We start from the raw sequence: 23,684 nt of genomic DNA, 5'->3' as shown, positions 1-23,684 counted from the left end.
GTTGCTCACAGAAGAGCCATCAAACGGTAATTACTTATGATTAGAAATTACCTGGGCAAGAACAGAGGAATCACACCCCAAGTCCATCTAGCCCAGTGTCTTGTCTCTGATAGTGACCAAAACCAGATGCTGCAGAGGAAAGTGCAAGAAACTCCACAGTAGGTAAAAAGAAAAGGAGTACTTGTGGCACCTTAGAGACTAACCAATTTATTTGAGCATAAGCTTTCGTGAGCTACAGCTCACTTCATCGGATGCATCCGATGAAGTGAGCTGTAGCTCACGAAAGCTCATGCTCAAATAAATTGGTTAGTCTCTAAGGTGCCACAAGTACTCCTTTTCTTTTTGCGAATACAGACTAACACGGCTGTTACTCTGAAACCTCCACAGTAGGTAGTTTATGGGATAATCTACCCACAAGGAAAGTTTCTTTCTAACCCTCATCAATTCAAAGTTGGCTTATGACCTGAATCACTGACCTGGAGAAGTCAATCGCAAAGCACTTTTCCAGCCCCAGAGCCACATTCAGCTTCCACATATCTATCTAGATAAATAGATATAGACAGACAGAAAACTGCTTGCTTAATGGCCATATACCAAATGTGATGGTACATCTAGGAAGACAGATCCTGGCCGTGTGTAAAGAACAAGGCATCTTTATCCAAAATGTTAGTCCAACTTTCTCCTGCAAAATTTGGCCCATACAGAACATTCTTGTTCTTTTAAAAGCTCTTGCCTTATTTGAAGATGGAAGGACAGAGACTGAAGCTAAAATCAGACCTGAGATCTGAATACAACTTTAGACTGTGGCCTTCCCCTCATTTTAGATCTGGTAAGCTGTGCCACTTCAGACAAACCTTTTATTCTCTACTTCACACTCAGAATGACGTTCAAGTTATTTTAAGATTACGCAACTAATAAAATGAATGCAGGCCCACCGACTGCCTTTTCCTACTGCCTAATTACCCCCTTCCCACCTCAAACAAGGCTCCTTACCATCCAATTCCTCCACAGAGATATTGGCTAGCTGTTCACTGTCACTGCCAGCAGAGAGTGATCGATTCAGGTAGTTCCCCTTGTATAACAAGCCAGCCGTTACATGGTGGAATGGCATCTTCTCCCTGCACACGAAAAACAAGCAGAAGACTCATTATAATACTTTGTCTATTCTTTCTTTTCAGTGAGCAATCTTTGAAAGAGCAGTAATATTAAAACCTTCTGCATCTCAGAATGATGAATGCTCAGAGAAGCCAAGCTCAGGACTGATGGATTGCAGGCTTAATTTTGTCACTACACCAGGAACTAAACAAATAACAGTGACTTCTTCATGAGGGGGGAGAGTTAGCATAGGCAGAATACAGATGTCCTAGAAAAATAATCCCCCTTTGCATTTACCTAGCAATGTTCAGCCTGGAGAATTTAATAGAGTGCAAAATGCACTCTTAAAAAAATCACAAGGCATCAGAGCTGAGATGTTCAAAGCTGCGCATGGGATCCAAACGCCCAATTCCCATTAATTTAAACTGAACATCCAAACCCCTTAGGCAGCTTTGAGCATCTGAGCCAGGACATGTTAGCACTAGAGCTGAGTACCAAACCTAAATGAGATCTATGTCCATGCCACAGTTTAAAGATTCTAACTGCAATGGTTCTTGCTGAAGGAAGGAATTTCACCTTCAAGCAGGGACTGGAGATGAACATTTTCATCCCAGTATATGAATGTTGCAGAAAAGTATTACTACGAAAGCATCCCAGGAGACTGCAATGGAAACTTCTTTGCAATTCACCTACAGCATAAGCAATGCCCACCACAACCTAGGGTACGGTTCATCACCCTCTATTGCAGGACAGCCATTCCCCCAGTCAAAAATGGCAGTTACATAGCAATAATCTACAATGATTTAGGATGGACAGGAAAGGAGCAAGTTCGCTGTAATCAACTGAAACGGTTTGAAACGGAAATGTTTGTAGGCCAGATCCACAGCTGGTGTAAATCAGACTTCATCCCAGCCGCACCACATGTTCTAGCGTAAAGGGTCCACCTTCAGCGGCTAGAACAGCAGCCTCCATGGAGCTGTGTCGATTGACACCAGCTGAGGCTCTGGCGCGAGGTTTTTACACAAACTGGAATTTGGCCAGGACGCAGGCCAAAATACCTCAGGCCAGATCTTCAGCTGGTGTAATTCGATGTAGCCACATTGACTGTGCTGATTTATAGCAGCTGAGGAACTGATCCCTGGAGTGCTCTCTATAAAAACGTATTATAGGGTCTCTCCTTTGCATCTCACTCAAAGGACATCACCTCTACATTCATGCTGAAGCACTGCCTCCCAGAGACAAGTGCCACCTATTGAATCGTGTCCTCAACTTCCAGCCACACTTGGGTAATAATTACAGGGGTGATTTGGCTCTTACACCACCATATGTTCTTAGTATAGTCAATAAAACAGATGCATATATGCACACACACACACACACACTCAATATATATATATATACACACACATACACATCTTAATCCTGTAATTAATGACTTTCTGCCTCACTGAGTTTATGAAAGCTTAAATAGCCTTAAAGAGCAAACCAACCTGATACACGGGTAACACAGAATGAGAAAGAGAGTTTGTTTCCCTGTCATTACTTTGTACATACATAGCAGTTCTCTTGCTGTAATTATGCAAACAAATCCTAATCCTTTTTTAAATATATTTACTTGGGAACTAGTTTCTTCAGCAGCACATTACAAAAATAAATAGGTTTTCTTTTTCATTAAATAGATAATTTCCCAGCACTTACCAATTAAAGTATTTCACTCCGATACATTAATCTGTGTTGCCAAGGCACTAACTTTATATACACAGCAAAAGGAGTACAGTGAACACAATTTCAGTGCCGGTTTGGATATTTAAATGCTGACCAGACAGACAGCAGTTCCAGCAAGCTGTGCATTCATGTTGGCTGTCATGTCACACAATGAAATATTTAAACATAAATTGATCTGCATGTTTTCTCCATAATCATACTTCCAATATAAAAGCAACTATACTGACTTTTGAAATCCCATTTAATTAGAGAGGGGCTTAAACCAAATCCCTAAACCTGAGCAGTCACATATTGGGGTTAGTTTGATATCCAAAATCCAGATCTCAACTCCTCACACAGGGTCAGAGGTTTAAATTGACTAGGTGCATGCACAAATCAGGCAGCTGAGGGCACACAACAGGCCAGAACTGGTGTCCGGGGTTACCCAATTTGTGTGTACAGTTGCAATAACTGCACATGCAAATCAGGTATGGATTTCTGCATGTAACTGCATACCTAACCATTTTAAAAATCAGGCCTGTGAATCCTTGTCTTTATAATGATTTTTAAAATACCACAGCTAACCATCCCCTGAACTTGGAGATGTTTGAAATCTACATCCAACTGCTAGCAGAGTGAAGTTTGAGGTTCCTGCCACCAGAATGGAATCCTCCCTAGAGAGAGATGAGGCAGAACATCTGGATTGCAACACCTGGATTGTGGGTGTGCCATACAAAAAAGGGAAAATATTTTGAAACAAGCAAAGGCTTTCTGGGAGAGTGGGTAAATATCAACCCATCTGGTAATCAGTGATGTGCTCTATTACAGACAGTTTGTTTATAGACAGGAGGTCGCTTTTTGTCAAATTTGCTGGTGAATTGTTGCATGATCAGTCTGAGCAAAATCTACCTATCACAAGCAGGGTCACAGAGGACCCCAGTGTGCTGGAAACAAGATGACTCCGCTGCAGGAGGTAAGAACAACACTGCACGTGGCACTGCCTAAATGAGACACAGCTGGACTATGTGTAGACAAGGGAGATGTTAAGATAGCCCACAGGTCCATGATTACACTAATCCAAGCAGCCACATACCTTAGCACTGGGCATGTGCAGTAGACATCCTTTATTAACTATGGACAAGTTGCAGGGCTGGCTATGTCTGCAAATTGGTAAAAGGAGTATACTCCTTTCTCCCTGCCCCAAGATAGCCCCCCACTGTCAAGTTGATTTACTCCAGCTTGGTGTGAGGCAGGTGGATTTCACCCTGCGTACCTCTTTGTCCTGAACTTACGTAAATTGCAATCGCCAAGAAACACTTTCGGAAGCATTAGAGGAGCACGACACCTTCAGGGACAAAATATCCGTGTAGGCCTGACCCTGCCAGACCTCAAACCACACAGTACTTCAATTGGAGTTTTTGCTTGAGTAAGGTCTGCAAGACAAGGCCCGCTCTCATTTGTATTCACACTACTGTACTGAATGTTTTAATGTCTTTTTGAGGAAGGCCCTTTGTGGTAGAAACATTGACCTTTTCCTCTTCACCTGCAATAAAGAGAAAGTGACTATCTTAATGAGTCTGAGCACTTAATTAATGGTAATTTAAAGACATAGCCTTGGTGGTTCACTGCTCAGGCAGGAACTCTTGAAAGAGATTATGCCTTAAAGGAAAAGAAATGGCAAGTCATTGTGTAACCCTTTCATAGGGGGAAGCAACCAGGTGTAGTAAGGGGCTGGCATTGCCTGGCACTCTTCAGAGCAGCTAGGCTGGCAGCATTACTATCCTAGAGACATTCCTGCTCTCAGGAGACCTCACAGTGCTACCCAGCCCAACTCTTGCTCAATTGAGAGCAGGTGGCACCCAGCATCCTCTCACATTTGGCATGTGACCGGAGTCCCTATTGCTAAATTTATAGCCATGTGAACATGTTTCTCCTCATTAACTCGTTAGGTGGGAAAGGGGACACAGCACTTTATTCTGCCCTTTTACAGAGACGGCATAAGAAAGAATCCAGAGTTCTGTCCTGCAGGAAGCAGCTTCTGTAGCTGATACACGAAATACCTAGTGCTTCCTTAGATGGAGAGTCACCACCAAGGGTACTCTCGCTTCCATCTGGAGAGTTTCCACCTCTGGAGCAGCTGCAGAATGCAAACCCATCCTTTGCCTGGCTGAGCTCACAGCTGGAACGGTCAGCAAAGAAGAAAGGGGGTGTTCCTGTGGAGGATCCACCCCACCTCATAACGCTAGTGACTGTGGCTGGGAGAACGGGTTTCACACCACACACCTGATCTCCAATTCTGTAGCCCATTGTGACGCTTTTCAGGGCACCCAGGGCTGAGAGTCACCTCCCTGCCACCTGCCTCCATTGTGAGGGAATCTTACCGGTATCATCTGGGTGTTAACTCCCTAACACAACTTGCCTGTCAGGTACTCAAGCAGTCTCCTCTGGGCTACACCAGCCCTGTCTTTGCCCTGACAACAGATGCTCCCAGCCCCTGGGTCCCTATAAAGTGTCCTCCTATGGTGTCCAGCGCCTGATCACTGGATAACCATAGAAATCCCAGATCCTCTGATCACAAAGGAATAGTGTATCCCAGCTTACCCATTTTACCTTAGCCCACCATGCCTGTACCACACACAGGACTTGAGCTCAGTCACGGTAATACAGATTTAAGAAAGATGAGAGATTCAAATAGAAACCAGTGAGAGTGATAGAAACAAATGGTTACGTACAAAACAAAATAATAAAATGTGAACTAGGGTTAGCGCATATTAATAGTTACCTTTCCTGGCCAACAGAGCAGATTCTCACCTGCAAGTACAACCTTTTCCAGTATTTGCTAGCCGCAAGGAGACAGGATCCCGTCTTTCATGAAGCACCCCCTCCTCAGTGAATGGATCCAGAGTGCCTTTCTCCACCCTGTGATATAATGAATCGGTCTTTTGTCTTTATTCCCCAACAGGATGCTCCACTCACTGGCCTATCATTCCTTTTCACTTCCAGGTAGTTTCAATGTTTATAGTTTGTCCTTGATGGTTTTCCACTGACTTTTCTGGGTTCGTGCACTAAGCAATACATTACGTAGCCAGCTAGCCAGGGAGTGGTGACAACTTCCTGCCACCTGAATGGGCCAACACCGAGACATATGATTCCCGTGCTGACTAACTTTTACTCCAAGACCATAAAGGCATAATTTTCCATATAGTTACATTATTCCTTAAATATGACCCATACACACATCTTGCCATGGTTATGAGTATTGATAAGATACAAGCTTTCAGTAGAGACCTCACATGCTACCCTCTATGGAATAATAGTATGAAAGTGGTGTATTAGAGGTAGTGAGTTTATCAGGTCTGAGACAGGAGCTGCTTGTAAACAACCCTGAGTCCTTTGCCAGTTGGCACCAGTCAGTCTCTGTGTGATACTCTCTCCCAACAACCTCAACACAGCCTAGAAGCGGGAAGTCCACCTCAAACTACCAGCAACAAAAAAAGGCTGAAGAGAGCAGTTATTGGTATGCTTTTCCCATGATGTAACTATTTTGCATAGTTCAAGACAGACAGACTCTCATTTAGGGACTGCAACACTGGTGAAGCTGGATGAATACTACAGCAGGTTGAAAATTTTCCACTGGAAATGGTTTTTGGAAGAAAATTGAATTTTCAATGAAAAAAAGTTTGTTTTTTTTTTGCAAAAAGCGTCTGTTTCCATGGGAAATGTTGAGTTTTCATTTAAAAAAAAAAAAAAAAAAGACTCTCCCAAACCCAAAAAATTTTATTTGGAAACGCTGTCATGATGCCTCAGGGAGTTGCTGGTTCGGGGGAAACCAAGATCACCAGTCAGACTATATGTCTCACGATGCATGGCAGCAGCATTTCCAAATATTTGTCAGGGTTTTGGTACAAATACATTTGAGGAAAAATATAAGATGCTCCTGGACAATTCATTAAACAGGAAAACAAAGTGAATTTCACCAAATAAATGATTTACTACTAATTATTCATTCAACTGGTGTTTTGGTGTTTCTCAGCGATCGGTCCATGGACCAGTGCTGGTCCCCGAGATCTCCCTGACACAGTTTAGAAAGGCAGCAAGCTGGTCCCTGGTATCAAAAGGTAGAGAAACATTTCTGTAGCTTACATTCGTCTTTAGCTCCTTTGGCGTGTTTAAGAAAAAGAGTTTCAGACATTACTGAAAATTCATCCGATTGTTAAACTGGAAACTTTCTTTTAACTAGAAATTAAGTGCGCTTGAAGCCTACACTGCAGGATTAGGATAATTTAAGTGGCTCTGGCCAATAGATTGCTCAAATTTACCCTGAAACTATACTGGCAGATATGTGATGGCTACCAAAATATGCAACATTTCTTAAATTCTTCATTATGTCCAGCAATATATGATTGCCAGTGATTTCCTAAAGTACCTTCCACACGAAGATGTGCAATCAAAGAGTAGATTTTATAAGAAAGAAAGGATTAGATTGTAGGGTAACACATTTATGAGCCATAAAGCACCCTGAGGCCCTTTTATAGCCCCTTTTGCAAAGATTCACCAAATTAAGTAGCGGGGCTGGGTTGAACAAAATTGGAGGAAGGGTCAAGTACAATAACTGAGGCAAATAAGAGATCTCTGGCACTTTACCCATTTCCCACTGAGTTGAAAGATTGCTGATACAGTCTTAGATATCTGTATGAATCAGGCTAATAATTGAGCTTCTAACTTGGACCAAAGAAAAGATCAGAATAAAACACAGACAGGTTGTTGTGCATCAGTGGGGCATATCTTGAATAATTTCACCCTCTGTCTTCTGAGCGTGTCAGGCAGGTGAGACAGTTGTCTTTCCAAATATTCCTCATTGTTGTCTTGGTGCATTCTGCCCTAGTTGCTGCAGGTTTAACAGGAAAAGGCAATAACCAGAGAGCCATCTTTAGCCATGACCTCCTTCATGTGAGCAACTGTTCTGGAGTTAATCCACACCTCTCCCGCTGTAGCCAATATATTTAATGAGAGTCAACAACCTGTTGCATACATGTGCGTTTGGCAACACCCCTCCATTAGTCTGAGTATTAATTGACCTTATGCATTAGTAGTTGGATTTGCTGTTGCTGACTGTGTATTTTTTCTTTTTGCGTGTCTCCTATTGGGCATAGAGTTGGCTCTCCTTATATTTCAATACTAGATCCAGCTGCAAAGAACTTGGAAGGACCCAAAAAGTCTCAGTACAGCAACAGAAAGTATATTCAGCACATTAACAGGCATATCAGGAGTGCTCGATTGGCTCTTCTAACAGTGTGCCAGATTCTAGGACCCTGCATAGGAATGCAGAGGTCTTCTTTTTAATCACCAAAACCTTAAGTGCCTCAAGATAAACAAGAATTATAGCTCACTTATGTTGGTAGGTGGATCTTGTTAGAGCTCCAAACAGGCTATAAGAGAACTTGGGAGTCTCTGGAGCAGAGGGAAATAAGGTCTGGGACAGAGGAGGTCTTACAGGGAAAGCTGTAAGAATAGACAATCTTAGGGAGAAAACCTAGAATGAAGTTTACATATTTGCGGCTATTTAAGTTATCAACAAAGCCAATATGCCAGGAAGGAGTGGAGAGGGTAAGCTGGGGTTATATATAGTGTGTATATATTATGAGCAGCACAGGGTGGGAACTTCACCTGCTTACAGCCCTTCTTAATAGCTCATGGATCACAAGGCAACCCAGTGGGAAATTTCAATACTGAAAAAACAACAAGAAATGCTTATTACACCGTGTTGTGTTTGCATCATAAATGTTTGCGAGAGGTTGTTACAGAATCATTTCTTTTGTAACAAGTAGCGAGACATGCTCTGAGCAGAAGAACCTACATGCAGTGAACTTGCACTTTACAAGTACACGGGACAAAATATCAAAGAGATTACATCTCTTTCAACCCTAGGCTGCACAAATGGATTTCCCTGCTACATTGGTACGGGCAACACAATCTGTTCATTCTATCTTTTTTTATTTTTTTTTATTAAGAGCCAAATTTCCGTGGACTCCAATGCAAGCCCATTATGCATATTGTGAGTGCAGAATAGCCCATGTGTTCTCTGATAGAATTTTTCCCCACTTCTCAGTTGGGCCCTGAGCATGTGGGCGAGACCTATCAACTAGACACCTGGGAAAGAATCCTTGGTAGTAACTAGGAGCCCTGCCCTTCTAGTGTCCCATCAAGTAGTAAAGGCCTGTGCTTTTAGGTCTTGATCCAATGCTTACTGAAGTCAGTGGGTAATGGATCAAGCTTTTAATAATGAAGGTTGAACATTCAATCCCTGCTGATGACCCATCGTGGGTAAGGGGTCACTACACATTTCAGATTATTTTTGACAGTTAAGGATATAACCTGGGAAGCAGTTTAGTTCTTGGAAATGAAGGAAACAAAACCTGAGCAATTAGCCTGATGGATGCAGTGTCACAAAGCCATTTCATTACCTAGGAGCTTCCAGGTTGTTGACAAGTATAAGGTGTGATGACCCCAAATTCTGTTAGTGGTGGGTTTTCCCCTCCTCCTGAAAACTTGACTATTAAAAAAGTAGTGAAGGTCACTTTAAAAGGCATCATGCTGAACAACACAGAAGTTTCAAGAATGCCAAGGTTCTTTTGAGTTCTGAGCAGTAGAAACGAAAACTGAGTTTAAATTTAAAAAAAACAAAAAGAGGGAGTAGGAACTAGCCTGATCCTCAGCTTAAATCTAAATCATCTTTAAGGGTCAGATCCATCCAACTCTCCTCTTAGTCCCCAAGAGCTCAGCTATATTTAAATTCTCCCGTGCCGTCCTCCGTTAGTCCCCCTAGCTCTTCCTCCCTTTCTGTAGCCATCCAGCAATCCCCTAGCTTGCTTACCCTCCGACAGCCCTGCACTAGTTCCTTTGCTTCCTTTTCACTATCCCTTCACCATTTTTCAATAGCTTCCCATTCCCACTCTGCAATTCAGGTGGTCAAAAACTCCGACCAAAACTATTTTTCTGTTATATGACATTTTTCGCAAAAAGTGTGTGCTTTCCATGGAAAATTTTGACCTTCCATCAAAACCCCAAAGGCCTGAAAATCCAAAACGTCATTTGGGAAATGCAGCTGTGTTACCTATGAGCATTGTCATTTCCATTCCCCTCTATGGGCTGGGTTCCCCAGTGGGACTACATCTCCCATGATATAATATGATGACTCAGCAAGGGAGACACTGACGCATCATGGGAGATGTAGTCAGGCCTTGGGCCCCAGCTCATATAGGAGAACGGGAGCATGACGTACCTGAACTACAAATCCCATAATGGATCACAACAGCATTTCCAAATAGAAATTTTTCAGCAGAAAATTTTTGGGGGGTTGGCTGAAAAACTTTAGTTTTTCCACCAAAAAGGTTGAAATTTTCTATGGAAAACAAACAAAAATGTATTTTGGGTGGGGAATGGGGGCGGTATTTTTGTAAAAATTGTCCACAGGAAAAACTCCTTTTTCCAACCAGCTCTAGTCTCAGCCTGTCTGCTGGGCCCAGAGGACTGTTTCCTCCAAGTCTGGCTTGCAGTGCACCCTTGGATGCCTCGATCCAAGTAAGCTTCAGAGTGTGAGAAATTTCAGTGAAGTCCAGGGTCCTAAAAAAATTATGCCAAAGTGTTGGCCTCTACAATAGAGTTGGAAGCCATGGACTACTGAAAATTTATGAGTAGAAAAGAAGAAGGAATAGACATAGTTGCTAAAGGTACAAAAAAAAGAGAGAGAGAAATTATTTGAGGGTGCCAGAAAATGCCTTACAGTGAGAGACAAAGAGCTCAATCTGTTTAGCTTATAAAAAAGAAGATTGGTAAGTGACTTGATTAGAGTGTATCTGTACCTTCACAGGGAGAAAATACCAGGTAGTAAAGGACTCTTTAATCATGCAGAGAACCAAAGGTTGAAAACTGAAGCCAGCCTAACTCAAACAAGAAATGGGGCACAAATCTTTAACAGAAATGGTCATTAACCACTGGAATAAACTACCAAAGGAAGTGGTGGATTCTCTGTCTCCTGCTGTCTTAAAATCAAGACTAGATGCCTTTCTGGAAGATAGTCTTTAGCCAGACACAAGTTATTGGGCTCAGTACAGGAGTAACTGGGTTAAATTTAATGGCCTGAATTATACAGGTGGTCATACTACAAGTTTGTCTACACAGCAAAGAAAAATCCATGGCTGCCCCATGTCAGCCAACCCAGGCTTGCGTGGCTAAGGCTGCGGGGCTGTTTCATTGCTGTGTAGACCCTCTTCCACCTGACAGCGTCCTAGAGCCCAGGCTCCAGCCCGAGCCCAGAATTCTACCCAGCAATGCAACAGTCCCACAGCCTGCGTCCCCCGGCCAGCCACGGATTTTTCTTCGCTGTGTAGACATACCGTAAGTGACCTAATGCTGACTTCTGGTCTTAAACTCTGTGAATCTGTGAAGATACCACACCTACTAACACCGCATAAATGCCCAGGTCAGAACATCTACTATGAAAGAACTTAAATGTTATACTGTGTGTTTACTTGCACCTATCCCAAGCATTATCTCATCGCTATCTCCCATTCTGGCTCTCTTTAGACTCTGCCCAAAGCAGGTTACCCTGCTAATGAATGATGATGCCAGGAGAGATCTCTCTGAATCCATGCCCAGCAATTACTTACTGTTTTCCCTCTTACTGGCATGCAGTGGTAGTCATCGCTGTTTCTCTTTCCTCTCATCTAGCAATCAGCAATTTCCCCCTCACCAGCAGAGCACCTGGTGTATGGAGAATTGAATAAAGTCAACAGTGATTAAGTGAACAAATGGGGCCATCAAAGGTCACCAGTGCAATAGAGTCTCCGCACTATCTTCTTTGTTTGTTCCACCCCTTATGCCAGCAAATACTCTAAGGATCTTTACTGTTAAGTCCCAAAAAATCTGAGATCTGTCTCTTTCTAGAGTAATTTATCTCATTTTTTGCCCACACAGAGCTCATTGAAGGATCAGGGTCTAGGGAAAGGAGTAGAATGTTGACACAATAAGATCATTAGCAGCCAGAAAAAACTATATTTCAAAGATTTTGCTAAGAGAACATCAAAGTAGCAAGGAAATGTCACTTATGCATCTTTAAGTCTCCGATTATACATTTGTACATCTCTTAATCTGTTTAAAGACCTTGTCTTCCACTGGCAACAGAGGATATGGCTGTTGTGGGTTTGTTTATCACGAGTGTTGTAAGGACTCTTTTCCCCATCATGTTTTAGTTCATTTCCCCATGTCCCACTGCCTTCATTTCAAACAGTTATAGCAAAGCTGAAGAAATGAATTCAAAGCATTCCCTATCTGCACTAGAGTATACTGAACAAAAAGCCTCAATTTAAAAAAAAAAATATATACACAAGTTATTATTCATAATAGACTGAATGTATCACAGCTGAGTAATAATAAATGGAAATACATCAATAATGAAGAATTTTTACAACAGATTTAACAAAACAACATGGCATTACAAATACCCTCAGGGTTGATTGGATGTTATTAGTAGAGTGCCAAAACATTTAATTTTAATAATGGGACAATTAATTACTCCAGTGAATGTGATATTCACCAGCCCCCTTCCTGAAAGGAAGCTATTGTACAGCTTGCATGGTTTCATTTCTAAAAGCAACAGCAGATAAATCTTAGTGAAGTTGCCTAGATGTTATGGTAATTGGGGGCTATGCAAATATCATAAATGAGACAGAAAGTAATAAAACAGGGGAGGGTAATTATAAATTGGAATAACTAGAGATGAAATGTCATACAAAATTCACATGCAGATCTGAGTTTCAAAGTTATGGGGTCTTAGGATCTAGGCTTTTGGTTGAGTACATTGTAGAGAAAGTAGCCAGTCCTTAAATTAGGGTGTAGATGTAGAGTTCCAAAGTCCCAGATTGATCAGACCAGGACATTTGACCTAGGCTTATATTCAGTAGCAACACTCTTCCAAAATTGTATGGCTATTTATTATTACAGGAGATCTTGCAGATGCATTAACAGAGAGCTTTCAGACTATGATATGCAGAGGATTCCAAAGCATTATTATATTTTTTACACCACTATCTAAGGTCTTCATAATGTCCACCCAAAGGAGAAGAGCTAAGTACTGCCTGTCCATCTGTGAAATTTATATATAGCACCAGTTACCATAATACCTAAGCACCGAGCAGGTTAAGGGGAAGAATAAACCCTAAATATATGATCGTACAATGAACTCTGCATGGGTACGGGGGGTCTCCTGGCATGGAGAAGATTTCAGGATTAAGGCCTACAGCCCCAGTTCAGCAAAGCACTTAATCTAGTGCGGCAGTTCCATTGAAGTCAATAGGATTTATGCATTTAGTACCCAATTCAACAGCGTACTTAAGTACAAACTTAAGTCCTACTGATTTCAGTCAGACTACAGCACTTGCATAAGTGCTTTGTTGAATCAGGGCCTAAAAGCATAAGTGATAATTATGGGATAATCAGACTCCATAGTAAAGTGCTGAAATTCTTTAGAAATTATGCAATTCTTTCTTCTCAGGGTACTGGTCTTTGGAAGATTGTCACAAAGCTGTCCTGAGATTTTGAAATGATAATTTCCTGCTGAAGCATAGTGTTTAGCTCTTTGGATGGCCAAATTACAGGATTCGTATTTTTATTCAGTATTTATTTGAAGGAAATGTACAAGAGAGAAGTCTGATGCTGGCAGTGCTTTAAATCTGCTGGTGCTCCGTAAACAAGTTAGCTCCAGAGAGATTTTCATGTCGCTTCTTGAAATATAAAAAGAATCACTAAGACTGAATAATTGAAAACAGTTATGTAGACTTCATTTCATTGTTTTCCATGGACTTAACTCTGTACTTTCATGTTCACAATTGTAATACCCTAGCTGGGTCAATTAACTGTTTGGAATCTCATTTACATAACAGTTGACATGCTGACAATACTTCAAGGTAGATTATTGCCCTGGAGGATATCATACTATGCAGAAAAAACTAATATGAAAGAAGGCATTTCACTTAAATTACAGTTTTTAGAAGGCGACAAAACAGAATATGTAAGATCAAGAAATTCTATAAAATGGGGCAATGTGTATCAACACACACACACCAATCTGACATTTTTATAGCATCGTTCATCTAGATAGCTCCCCAAATGCTTCAGAAAGCTAACAAACTTATTGTACAAGGCCTGGTCCTTCAAATACACACTCACAGAAGCAAACCTTACCCACATGCTGCCATCATTGCTGAAGTCAATGGCAAAATGCCAATTAACTTAAATGGGAGAGATTGTGCCCATTAGTTGTCCCGAATTGAAGTCAACGGAATTATTCGCAACAAAAAAAACTAGTTACCTTAGTAAGGTTTTGTAAGACTAGGCAGTCATTTAAAAGTGCTCAGCAAGTCTATATGACAGTTTAAAGGCCCCAACCCTGCCAACAAAGAAACATGGGCAAAAGCTCATTGACTTGAAAAGTGGAGAGAGGTCCACTCTCACAGCATCATACTGACTTAGTCCCATTGACCGCAATGAGATTCTGACCATAGTGATCCCTTTGCATGATTAGGGCCATGGGCAGGAAGTGAAGACAAATTAAATACACTATACAATTGTTTCCATATCTAGGTGGAATTTAGGTCAGAATGTAATGACCTGAATTGGATTTTGGCCAGGATACCAAGGGCATCATATCACTCAACTGTCCCTCATTTCAAGGAACGTCATTCATCTTAGTCCCAAAGTTACCTACATTTCAAACAGATCTATTCTCCCTCTCACTCTTATTGCTGAAAGCAACTGATTAGCAAAGGATCATTAAGCGAGGTGACGACAAAGTTGTGTACACCAAAGAAGTGGATCCCACGGTACTTTGAGTGTTTTGCATTAATACTTTTTGTGCGGGTGCATGCATGTACACACACCCCACCCTCCTCATTCTTGGTCTTGCCCCACACTGTGTCCCACATTTTTTGATGTTGAGGGGAATGGCTCTCCTTAATCTTGTAAAAAATACCATGGGATCTTTAATGACCATAAGTGATCACATCTTCTGTTTCGACCTGACCTGAAAGATCGAGAGCCAGATTATCTGAATTACACCTGTGAAAATCTGGAGCCACTCTATTGTATGAGTGCCCTCAAATACCAAGGTGAAAGAACTTAGTGAGGCAGAGAGATTAAATCAGACACTGACCCAGCACCACCACCAACACAATACTCCTTAACACCACACTGGGGCATTGGTTAATTCCTGGCTCAGAGAGAAGCGTAACAACTACTAAATTACCAACTCTATGCCCTGGAACATCTCAGTGCTCCTTGGAGGTTTCCCATTTATGCTGATAGGATCACAGCGCAAAGTGATATGGCTGCAGGCAACAAATGACATGAATCCTAAACCTCAGATCCAGACTAAATAGTACAGTCACTTATGAAAAGCGGAGATATGCTGTGTGTATACTATAGCCATGAGACCAGGCTTAATGACAGTATGCAGTGCAGATGTTTAAGGTTTTCTTTTATTATGCTGTAAAAAGGTATGTACAACTATGCCTACAAAGAGTGCATAAACAGAAATTAAGTTCAGCGAATGAAAGGGCAGTTTTAAAACCACCTCATTATTTCTATACATGTTTCATGTCATACTCTTGGATTTCAGTTTCAGAAGACTAAATCCACAATGTGATTTTGATTACTATTGTTTAGCGTCTTTATTCTAAACCACATTTTAATCCTTTAAGCCTTTTAGCAAAGCAGGATGCATTTAATTATAAGTAATAATGTAAAGTGGCATTCTTCTATTGCATCACACTAACGATAATCCAAGTCCTGTTACATAATAGCCTGTGTTTTCAACAGTTTCTTGTTTACAGCTTAGAGCACAAAGTCAAATTCACAGATGTAAAGTATAATCAGCAAGTATCTACCTTCAGAAAGTCTGTCTATCGATATTGGTTCCTCCAGTTAATATCCCAGCTAAGTACATTTTATTGTACTGCTTACTATATAAAAGAGACTTGATATTATTTATAATATCCATATAATAATTGCTTTAGTTGCCATAACCCAATTCCACTGAATAAAACAAACATTCTAAAAGACATTCTACAATCCCATGATACATTTAAAAAGTTCCCATTTTCTTTTATATCTATTAACAGATTTTGTCAGCTACATTTCATGCTGACTCAGTAATGTTATGCATGCAGAAATTGGCTAAAATGATGCAAACTAGCATTGCTAATGCAAACAATTTTTACATAGGCATTGTTTTTTTCAATTTACAAATCACTGTTGAAGATTAAACCTGAATACTAACTAGGTGCTGTTATCTTGCCATTCATTAAGCAATGTTTTCATCTGCCTTACCAGTTACATCATTTGGGGGTAGAGGGAGGAAGGATTTTGCCTTGCATTACTACTTAGAGGGGAAGGTTTTCTGGAGCCTGGATCAGAAGCAGAGGACCAGCCATTGAAATGTATTAGGATTGGGTTTGCATTGGTTCTGCTGAGGTAAAGGCTGGAACAAGTGGCCACAGGAGAGAGAGAGAGTGTGTGTACGTGTGTACATATATATATATATAAAATGATCTGCCATAGATAAGATGCATCAGCATAATCCTGAACCACATTATGATTGGACAAGGACTGCATGATGTTAAAGTGGGGGGAGGGGGGAAGAGAGAGAGAGTATAACTGCCTCGTGTAAAATGAGAGAGGGGGATAAAACAGAATTTCTATATAAAAATAAGGTTTGAATATACAACTAGTATCTTTAAACAGAATACAATTTTTGCAGTGTAAATTTAGGCCAGAGATTCCATAATATATGTAGTTTCTATAAAGCCCTGCACTATAATGTAATTCATCAGCATGAAGAAGCATACTTTATAATGAGCCTTCTTCTTGCACTACTGAAATTAATGGGGGGACTGCCAGTGACAACCAGGCTGGGTCCCACCTAAAGTCAAATGCAGGATGCATACCTAGCACCTTGCAAGACAGAGCTCACCCTGAGAGGTCTAATCCTGCAGTCCTTACTGCACGTGGATATTTTGCATGACGAAAATCTGGCCCACAGGTACCGTCATCCAGATCCACATACAGTGTGGTTTGAATTTTGCCTTGACTTACACCCCATGCTACCTCACTGATATCAGGGCAGATTTGACTCAGTAGGGGCAGTGCATATGCCAAGGAAAAGAGTACAGGATCTAGAATAAATTAGAAAACTTGACTAGGGGTAAATCTGTCACATCAAAGCTTCTCCTGCCACACATATGAGGTAATAAAAAGTTTCCTGCAATAAATAAACTTTTACAGAAATACCATAAAGTAAAACAGCTGGGACAGTCTTTTTAAAATGAAAACTTTCAGGGTACTCACCTGGTGGAATTTATATTGTTGAACTTCCATTGGTTATTGTATGAGACTGGAACAGTAAATTATTTCAGGTCAAGGAAGCTTACATCAGCATTAATGCAAAGTAAAAGTATAGCCAATGTGACCTAAACATTACCCCTGCAATGGAAGGCTCACTACAAAACAATATGGAGGGAGGGAAGACTAGAGAGACTTTTATTTGCACTAAGACATCATATATATGTGGTCTAATCGCAGATAATTCTTTACATGGTTCTTTTGGACTTAAAACAAAGCATTATTTTGATGTCAGCTGCCTACATGTTGTAAGCAACCTAGTCAATCAAATCCATAACCAATCACGTCCAGTGCAAGAAATCCCATTTCCAATTACATTAGGAGTTTTTAAATAGCCTGATAAGCACAATAAATATAATGTGGCGTGTTCTCTCTTTTTAATACATATATATAACAGGGATTCTCACACTGGGGGTCATGACCCCTCAGGGGGTTGTGAGGTTATTATGTGGGGGGTCATGAGTTGTCAGCCTCCACCCCCAAACCCTGCTTCACCTCCAGCATTTATAATAGTGTTAAATATTTAAAAAATGTGTTTGTAATTTATAAGGGGGGGGTTGCACTCAGAGGCTTGCTGTGCGACAGGTGTAACCAATACAAAAGTTTGAGAACCACTGATATATATAGATAATATTGATATAGATCATTTAGACCAATGATGACTTGGACAGCTATTTCCACAATGGATCAAATTCTACTATAGTTTTCCCATTGAGGCAGTCAGTATCATTATGAATTTCAAAAGAGAAATGACCATCACCACACTAAAATCCAGCACTGTGCACAATTAAGAATTGAAACGCTATGCAGGTAATACTAAGAAAACTGCAGTTTCCACATGCTGGAAAATGTTAGGAGAAACTTCTTTGAATAGCTTATCAGTGTCTGCTGAAATGGTATTATACATCCTTAAGACCTCAGAAAGCAAGAAAGCTAAGAGGGAGGCTTTCTTAAATGTATTCTTTTTGCTCTTTTAGTAGACAAATCAGGATGCAATCACTACAGATCATCTTTCAGTGGTTGAAATTATATTTAAAATAAAATGAACCAATGTATGTTTGAATACATAAAACCTATTAATACACGTGTGCATATGCCAGATAGGACCATCACCTTTTGATTACTGCCATTAAGATTAGTGGACATTATGGGCCAAATTCATCCATGGTGTGAATTCACTCACTTCAATGGACTAATTTGGACCTGGGCGTTCAAATGGAGGGGAAATCATAGCTCTTTGTTTTCTGATTCTCTCTGTCATCTACTTATACCTACCTACAGAGTTGTGTATTACACAGCTACAAAACAAGTGTGTATCTTCTTTCTTTGGCCTGGGGGGTGTTTGGAAAATAAAATAGAACACTAGTGGGATGCTGTTAAATGAGAACTTGTGTACCTCTCTGTCTTGTGAGAGTGTGTGCGCCCACCCCCGAATCTATATCCCATATGGATGCACACAACACTCAAAGCAGATATAGGTCTGTGTTACTGATTGTTATTGAAAATAATGGGGGGGTGGGGGAAGAAAAAATATGCATACACAGAGAAAGAGAGAAATAATGCGTGCACAGAGAGAATGTGTGTACACAAATGCTGTGTTTCACAGTTGCTATAAATACAAACAGTGTATTACAACTGTAGATAGGTAGGAGATATCTCTCTGTCTACACACAGCTTCCTTCACCCTCTGGCCCAGCTGTAGCCCTTTAACTGTGTTAAGCTCAGTGCAGCCTCCTCATGCAGCAGTGACCTACTGCCTCTCTCCTCTCCTCCCCCAGCTACAGCCCCACCTGTTGCTCAACAGCTAAATTAAGCTGCCCGGGGGGAAAGAACAACTTCTAATTGTGCCCAGCTTGCCCCTATGCAAAGAGCAGCGCTGGCGCTCGGCCACGGGCTGCCCCCGCCCCAGCGGGTCTTTGCAGCTGCTCTGTGCTTGCTTAGGATGCTGGTGGCCTTTGTGCGCAAGGTTCCCCCCCCCTCGAGACACGGTGCAAGTTCAAAGCATCGCCTCCCCCGGGGGCGGGTACCTGCTGCTTCCGCAAGGCAGCCCACATGTAGCCACGCTGCCACCGGCCCGCTGTGTCACCGGCCCCTCCTCAGCCCTGCCCCCCCCCCATTCTGCTGCTTCCCGGGGGGGGGGGGGGAATATTCAGCTCAACCTTCTGTCGAGACTATCGGAGGCGGAAGGGGGACAGCGCACCCAAAACTAGCTAAAGGAGACCCCAACAGCCAGGGCTGGACGCCCCACGCCCCCCCATCAAGCACCAGGGGCCCCCTTTTAACCGCCAGGTGCAAAATCCTCCCGCCTGCAATCTCTCTGCGCCTAACGAACCGGCTGCCAATCGGCCCGGATCCCCCAGTTCGAGCCCACTGTCCAGCAGCAGATGGGACTGGTTAACAGAATACGGAGATGTGCATATTCTATAGACACACACACGCGCACGCACACACTATTGTGCACACACACGCACGCACACACTATTGTGCACACACACACTATTGTGTACACACACACACGCATGCATACATTATTGTGTACACACACACACACACACACACACGCTACTCTTCCTTGCACCATCCTGTGACCCTCACCGCCACACGAATCGAAGCAAATGATGGTCAGAAACCAGCACACAGCTGCACAATCCACACACACACACACACACACACGCGCGCCGCTCTCAGCAGGTTCAGAAGGTTTTCTCTCTCTCACACACACCTCCCCCCCCCCCCATATTCTTTTCGTGCAATAAACACCTTCCCCCCGGGCTGGCTACTCGCGGTCACCTCCCGCGCCCGGGAGCCCCGCCGGAGGACGCAGAAGGGGGCGAGGGCGCCCCGGGCTCCGTCTCCCCGCTGTACTCACCTCCCCAGCAGGCGCCGCCGCCGCCGCCGCCGCTACGGGTTTTCTCCCCTGGCTCCCTCGGCCCCCCTCCAGGTCGCTGCTGGCCGGGGGGGCGGTGGTGGTTTATTTTCCTCCGCCCAAGACGAGAAGTCTCCGGTCACACGCCCCGCGGGTAGAAAACATGCAGCCCCCGAGGCGAGCACGGGCTTTCGCGGGGCTCCAGCGCTCCCCTTTTAGCGGGGGGCATGGGGCGGGGGCAGGGAAGGAGAGGGGTGAGCCTCGGGATCAATCTCCGGCAGCGGGACGCGTGGCCCAGGGGCGCCCCGGGGCCGTCAGTGCTCCCTGTCCCCGGGCAGGGCTCCCTTTAAACTCCATGCAGCAGTTGCCTGGTGCCTCCAGCCGCCCATGGCCAAGTCACAGCGTCCGCCTTTCCCCGGCTTCGGGAAGCGCCCCCCCATCCACCTCCTGGGGCTCGGGAACCTGGGCTCAGCCGGCTCCGGTGTGGCTTTCCCCGCTCTGCTGCCAGGCGGCTGAGCAGCGCCTGGCCTCCCCGCACACGCGCACCCCCCGCCCCGGAGCCAGGCAGCCAGCGACAGCTTCCTCCCCTCCCAAGGAGAAGCTGCCCACGTAAAACTCCTGCACACGGGAGCCGTTTCATATTGGACACCTTGCGCCAGGGCCCTTGGTAACTCTTTCCTCACCAGGAGGCGCACGCCTGCAGATCTGGGGCTCCGGGACTGAGCAGCGGCCCGAGGCCCAGAGAGGCTGGGGAGAGGGAGTGGGGGGGCAGAGGGTGACAGGCAGAGAGGAGAGGGGCCTGGGGGCAGAGCTACAGGGACAGAGAATAAAGGGGGTGGGGGACAGAGAGCGAAAGAGAAAAGTCGGGGGGGTAAGAGGGCTGAGGGGCAGATTAAGAGGGGGGGGAGGCAGAGTGATGAGGAAGTGAGGGGCACATTTAGAGAGGAGAGGTGGAGAGCTGAGGGGAGGTAGGGGCAAAGAGAGAGTTCGAGGGAGGGAAAGGGAAGAGTGATGAGGATTAAGGGGAGAGACATAAACCACCCAGCCCAGAGCAGCATCCCAGGAGAAAGGAGAAAAAAATGTGCAGGCCCCAAGAGAGAAAAAGAGAGAGAGTCCCCTTGAGGGAGACTCAAGGCCGTAGAAAACTCCCAGGGAGAGACCGAAGGGGAGAGACTTGCAGCGCCTCTCAAACTGTGGGTCAGGATCCCAAAGCGGGTCCCGACCTCATTTTAATGGGGTCGCCAGGGCCAGCGTTAGATTCACTGCTGACGCCGAAGCCCAAGGGCTTCAGCCCCAGGGTGGCGGGGCTGGGACTCGGTTTTGGGCTCCAGTCCCACCTCACCCAGAACGGTGGGTCTTGGACTCCGGCTCTGCCCCCCGGGCAAGGTCATGTAGTCATTTTTGTTGTCAGAGGGTGGTCATGGTGCAATGAGTTGGAGAACTGCTGGGATAGAGAGTCCAGGGGAATGGGGAGGGAAGGAAATTAGCATAGGCAGTAAGGGTTGCAGCCAGGGGAGGAAGTGACTCTGAGTGAGATGGCTGGAGGAAGATATTTATAGCCAGTCTTATGCTACCACTTTTCATCAGGTCTCTAATTGGCTAGCAGCACAATTCACTAAACACAGTTTAAGGCCCATATTTGAAGAATTCATTCAAAGACCCTCCCACCTTGCAGAGTCCCAGAGCCACTGGAATTCTACACAGCAACGAAACAGACTCGCAGCGTGAGCCCGAGTCAGCTGGCATGGGCCAGCCGCAGGTGTCTAGTTGGTGTGTGGACATACCCTGTGAGAGCTCAAGTTCCTACATGTTGTATATTTCACTATGGGATATTAACTAGAAATGATCTTAGATATTTATATGGCCCCCTTTACCATAGTATCTGAGCAATGCACAATCTTTAATCTATTTATTCTCACAGAACCCATGTCAGGTAGGTATTATCCGCATTTTACAGATGGGGAACAGAAGCACAGAGACTAAGTGACTTGGCCAAGATCACACAGGAAGTCTGTGGAAGAGCAGGAATTGAACCCAGGTGTTCTGAGTCCCAGACTAGCACTCAAACCACTAAATCATCTTTCCTGTCTTTAGACCAAAGACTAATTCAACAAATGGGACACAGGCAAAGCCAAACACAGTGCATATTACTAATTTGTCACAATTCTAGACACCCAAGTGCCAAATAATTTTGTTTCTATGAAAACCCACAATCCTTCAGAATAGCTCACAAAAGACGTTTCATGGGCTGACATAAGTGAATGTAGAATCAGACACCAGCATTTTTATAAACAAAAGAAAATAAAAGGCATAACTAAACACTGCCACAAGCCTCCTGAATGAACAGGTATGGGTTTCAACACAGACCTACCAGTTACACCCTTACTTCTTGACAATATACAGTGCTCGCTCGCTCTCTCTCTGTGTTTATATACAGAGATATTGATGAGGGCAAAGGAGGAAAGATGGTGCCAAATGATCACAAATCATAGTTCCTATCAGGCAGACAGCCCTTTGAAGTGGTTCCAAATTCTCCAAAGTTCTATGGCGCGTTCATGCAGGGATAGAATATAAAGGCTACCTTTTCTGCATCTCGCAGTTTATTAAGCATCACCTTAAGATGGAGAGTTATGGCTTCCCAGACACTTGAGATCAGCCAGAAAACACCACTGAGTTTTATGTCTTTTTAACCAGGATATCTGGGATTAGTAGGGTTTCTTTTCCCCCTGTCTCTCCTTTCTTTACTCACACAGGGAAGGGCACTCTCTCCATGTCTGAAAAGCAGTGACATGGTCACTCTAATGTGACTGAACAGTTGTTTCTCTTTCATTTTCTTCACCATGAAAGGTATTCTATATGGTAGCTCCATCCTCAAGGGAATGCATGCATGTGGCCTGCTTGGCAAAGCCAGCCGTTCCTTACATGCCTGGGGCCTGACCCCGCACCACTGTCACTCGGAACTCCCATTGAGTAAGCAGTACCCAAGGAACAAAAGAATCAGGGTGCCATAGTGTGATGAAATTAAACTTAAAACTATTTAGGCTGATCTCTGGAGAAACGTTCTAACCGGCAGAACTGGCATAGTCTCCAATGGAAACGCACTGTTTGAGCCAACTAGCACTGTGTGCGCCAACTAGCACTGTGTGCATAGTATTCAGGAAACGACATGGAGAGTTTCCAGCAGCTACTAAAACACTTTGACAATCACATTAATATTAAGCAAAGACTGTGTGGCCTCATGGATCATGTGTCATCTTTATATTTCAAGGGTATTTAATTCATAGCCTGTTAGTGTTGTACATTTCCAGTGTAAAAATCTTTCCTGACTGCTGCCTCTCTCTCTCTCCAGACTAGTGAATCACTATGTTACCAACACTTCAGACTAGATGAGGCCTTTAAAACACAGTGAATGAGAGCAGGAGATGTTCAAGGAAGGGATCCCGCCTTACCATGCTCCTCACGTGCCCTAGCGAGCTAGTTAACCCCAATCAGTTGCAGATTATTGCTCCCTGAGCACTGACCAATACATTGGAGGGGTGGAGCCAAAGCTCTTCTGTGCTCTGCC

General features: G+C 43.6%; 1 protein-coding gene across 3 annotated transcripts in view; it reads right to left on the bottom strand.

The window, feature by feature from the left end:
* The window catches only part of CALN1 (calneuron 1), a 183,500-nt gene extending 162,856 nt beyond the window's left edge, over positions 1 to 20,644 (bottom strand). Inside the window, exons 1-4 of one of the 3 annotated variants that reach the window (XM_007054161.4) lie at positions 20,123 to 20,644; positions 11,469 to 11,562; positions 5,611 to 5,718; positions 994 to 1,118 (exon numbers count right to left, since the gene is read on the bottom strand). In XM_007054161.4, coding sequence (XP_007054223.1) covers positions 994 to 1,111 — 118 coding nt within the window. In that variant the 5' untranslated portion in view covers positions 1,112 to 1,118; positions 5,611 to 5,718; positions 11,469 to 11,562; positions 20,123 to 20,644. The remainder of the gene's footprint in view (positions 1 to 993; positions 1,119 to 5,610; positions 5,719 to 11,468; positions 11,563 to 20,122) is intronic. The other 2 variants (XM_043530933.1, XM_043530932.1) reach the window with 2 other exon arrangements.
* Positions 20,645 to 23,684: the final 3,040 nt, after the last annotated feature.

The sequence above is a fragment of the Chelonia mydas genome, chromosome 17 (genome assembly GCF_015237465.2).
Source record: "Chelonia mydas isolate rCheMyd1 chromosome 17, rCheMyd1.pri.v2, whole genome shotgun sequence".
NCBI classification, from domain to species: Eukaryota; Metazoa; Chordata; order Testudines; family Cheloniidae; genus Chelonia; species Chelonia mydas.
Note: the sequence above shows the minus strand (reverse complement) of the source record. Positions and strands in the feature narration are given on the sequence as shown.